Source organism: Penaeus chinensis, chromosome 37 (assembly GCF_019202785.1).
Source record: "Penaeus chinensis breed Huanghai No. 1 chromosome 37, ASM1920278v2, whole genome shotgun sequence".
Classification (NCBI taxonomy): domain Eukaryota; kingdom Metazoa; phylum Arthropoda; class Malacostraca; order Decapoda; family Penaeidae; genus Penaeus; species Penaeus chinensis.
Genome location: NC_061855.1, coordinates 13,328,617 through 13,331,116, shown reverse-complemented (window position 1 = coordinate 13,331,116; position 2,500 = coordinate 13,328,617). Strand labels below are relative to the sequence as shown.

General features: G+C 45.7%; 1 protein-coding gene across 1 annotated transcript in view; it reads left to right on the top strand.

Annotated features, from left to right (window-relative positions):
* The window catches only part of LOC125045315 (Krueppel-like factor 16), a 3,867-nt gene that overhangs the window by 902 nt on the left and 465 nt on the right, over positions 1-2,500 (top strand). The window contains exons 3-4 of the mRNA XM_047642520.1: positions 2,053-2,060; positions 2,216-2,500. The exon at positions 2,216-2,500 is cut by the window's right edge and continues 465 nt beyond it. Coding sequence (XP_047498476.1) covers positions 2,053-2,060; positions 2,216-2,500 — 293 coding nt within the window. The remainder of the gene's footprint in view (positions 1-2,052; positions 2,061-2,215) is intronic.

Sequence of the window (2,500 nt, the reverse complement as noted above, 5' to 3'; positions counted from 1 at the left end):
GGAAAGGTCCTGCGTATACAAAGTCAAGTTGGGTCGGATAGGTAATGTGTCACTCCTCGAGACAGGTCCTGGGCCACCTCCCCTCCCTCCCCAAGGGACCTCCTGCCCCTCCAGAAACACCCTTTCCTCTCCTCCCTCTCCCCCTCTGACCTCCGGCTCCCGCCTTACACCTCCCCCTGGGACCTCCTCACCCCCTTCTCCGTCTCCTCCCCTCTTCTTCTCTCCCCCCCCTACGAGGTATGGCCGCAGATAGAGATGTCAACTTGACAGGTGGAACAAATCGGGCCATTATCCCGCCACCTTATTACTGCGAGCGTATGTGTGAAGGTGAGCGAATACGCGTCGCAGGTAGGAGATATGTATGATTTGTATGTGTATGTATACACACCATACAGTATATGTAAGTAGTATATACTTATGCGTACATACATGTTTTATTTCAGAAGCAAATACCTCCTACGTCACCATCTAAAAAAAACTGTAGACGAAACCTTGACTCGCCAAGTTTTCGTCGAAGTTCCCTCCTCTTGGGATATAAGTGCTTGGAAGAGTTTAGCTTTCGGCTTCTAATCCCTCGGGCAGGGAGGAGGTGGGGGTGAGGGAGGAATGACAAGAGGAAAGGATTCCAGAGGATTTTCTAGGATTACTTTTCTCGAGAGCGACCTTAGCTGACCTTCGACCCGACTAATGAACTCGAGCTGGTAATGGACTCCGGTCAGTAATGAACCCGCAACTCACTAATGGAGTCCGTCGGTAATGAAGCCTTTCGTTCTGCAACGGATTAAGAGGCCGCTTATGCACACCTCGGCCGCCGCCGCGACGCTAATACCGCCGAGATGAAGCGATTCGAAGGGGCTTCAGGGATCGTTTCCTTCCAGGGCAGGATGCCTCTAGCTATTCAGAATATCTTCTCCATAACTTATGCATACATCAATAAATAATATGTTTAGCTTATTATCTGAATAATGGTGACGTCCTGAAATATACTCAGTACTCCAAACGAACTGAAGTCAAACTTGTCTGACAACCTTTGAGAAACATGAACATTCCTTTTTATGAGCAGCCTAACAAAATCATGCTTGAAGAAGCGTCTATTCAGCTCTCGACGACGACCAACCCAGGCGCTACATGCACAGGCGACTAGAGCTATATTTCAAATTTTAGTGCCCTTGTGATGCATTGGCTTTTTTCAAATTCTGACGAATATTTGAGGACACAATCAGCATTGAAGCATTTTTATGAAAGTGGCAAGTTATATTCCAAAAGGTGACATAGATGACGTTTTCCTATGTTAGATCTCATTCAATCTGCAATTACTTTTTGTACATGATACTAGAATGTCAAGCTCATGACTTCGCTAATGGTCTAGTCTCCTCCCTACTATCAATAACACCTAACTTCATATTCATTCACACGTTTAAATGCGTTAGTAAAGACAAGAATGCAGTTCTCGTCTTTGATATTTCTTAACATTTTAAAATACTATAACGTCGGGAAAGGATGGAATTAGATGTATTGGTTTTCTTCTTGCATGAGGTCCATATATATTACATTCAATCTCTAAATATGATTATGTCTGGAGTTTATTGATAAGTATTTGTCCAACTTATATCGTTAATAAATATCGACACTTCAGTCTTGACCACATCTATATAAAACTTATTAGAAACACAAGGTTACTCAAGAAGGGCGTTCTAGATAATAGAAACAAATATAAATGTAAACAAAAATATTTAATGTCTGTATTTTCAACTCGAATCTTCTTTGTAGGTGTTCATTTTTTGTATACAAGAAACGTTTGATATCACAAACTTAACCTCTTGCTATGCCATTAATGAAATTACCAAGAATGTGTGCTTTATCTTCACAGAATGAGATAGCGGTGATCCTCTGCGTTTGCTCAACATCCCTTAGATTCTATTTTGTTCTTCTTTATTGTTGTATTTCGCCATCCGCCTTTACTGGTTCTTCCTAATATCTCTCAAATTATTGACCGATCATTGTAGTACACACATAGTTGTACTTATAACCATTTCTATAAGGCTGTTGTAGATACACAGGTAATTGCCAAAGTCGAAGGTGGGATTGGGGGAGGAGCCTAAATGGTCAGGTAAGAAGACAGGTATAAAAGGTGAACGGGGTCAAACCAGGTCAAACTCGTCTCGACCTCCTCTCTCAAAGGTCACACCAGGTCACGCCGTTTGTGCTCTCTCAGTGTTCAGTTCAATCCCAAGGTCGTGCCGCCGCCATGAGCGCCATGTCAGGAAAGCGCCTTTTCCGCCCTTGGCAGGACGACACCCAGTCGCCCAAGAGGGTCCGACTCTCTCCGCCCGCTGCGCCACCGACACCGCCGCCCTCCGTGTCTCCTGCGCCCTTGTGCGACGCCATCAAAACTGAAACGTGGACGCCCTCCAGCCCCCCGCCCGCCGCCCTCCACCCCGCCGCCCTCCACCCCGCCTTCCTCCCGCAGCGCCATCTGCTGCCCGGCCTCAGCCTGGCC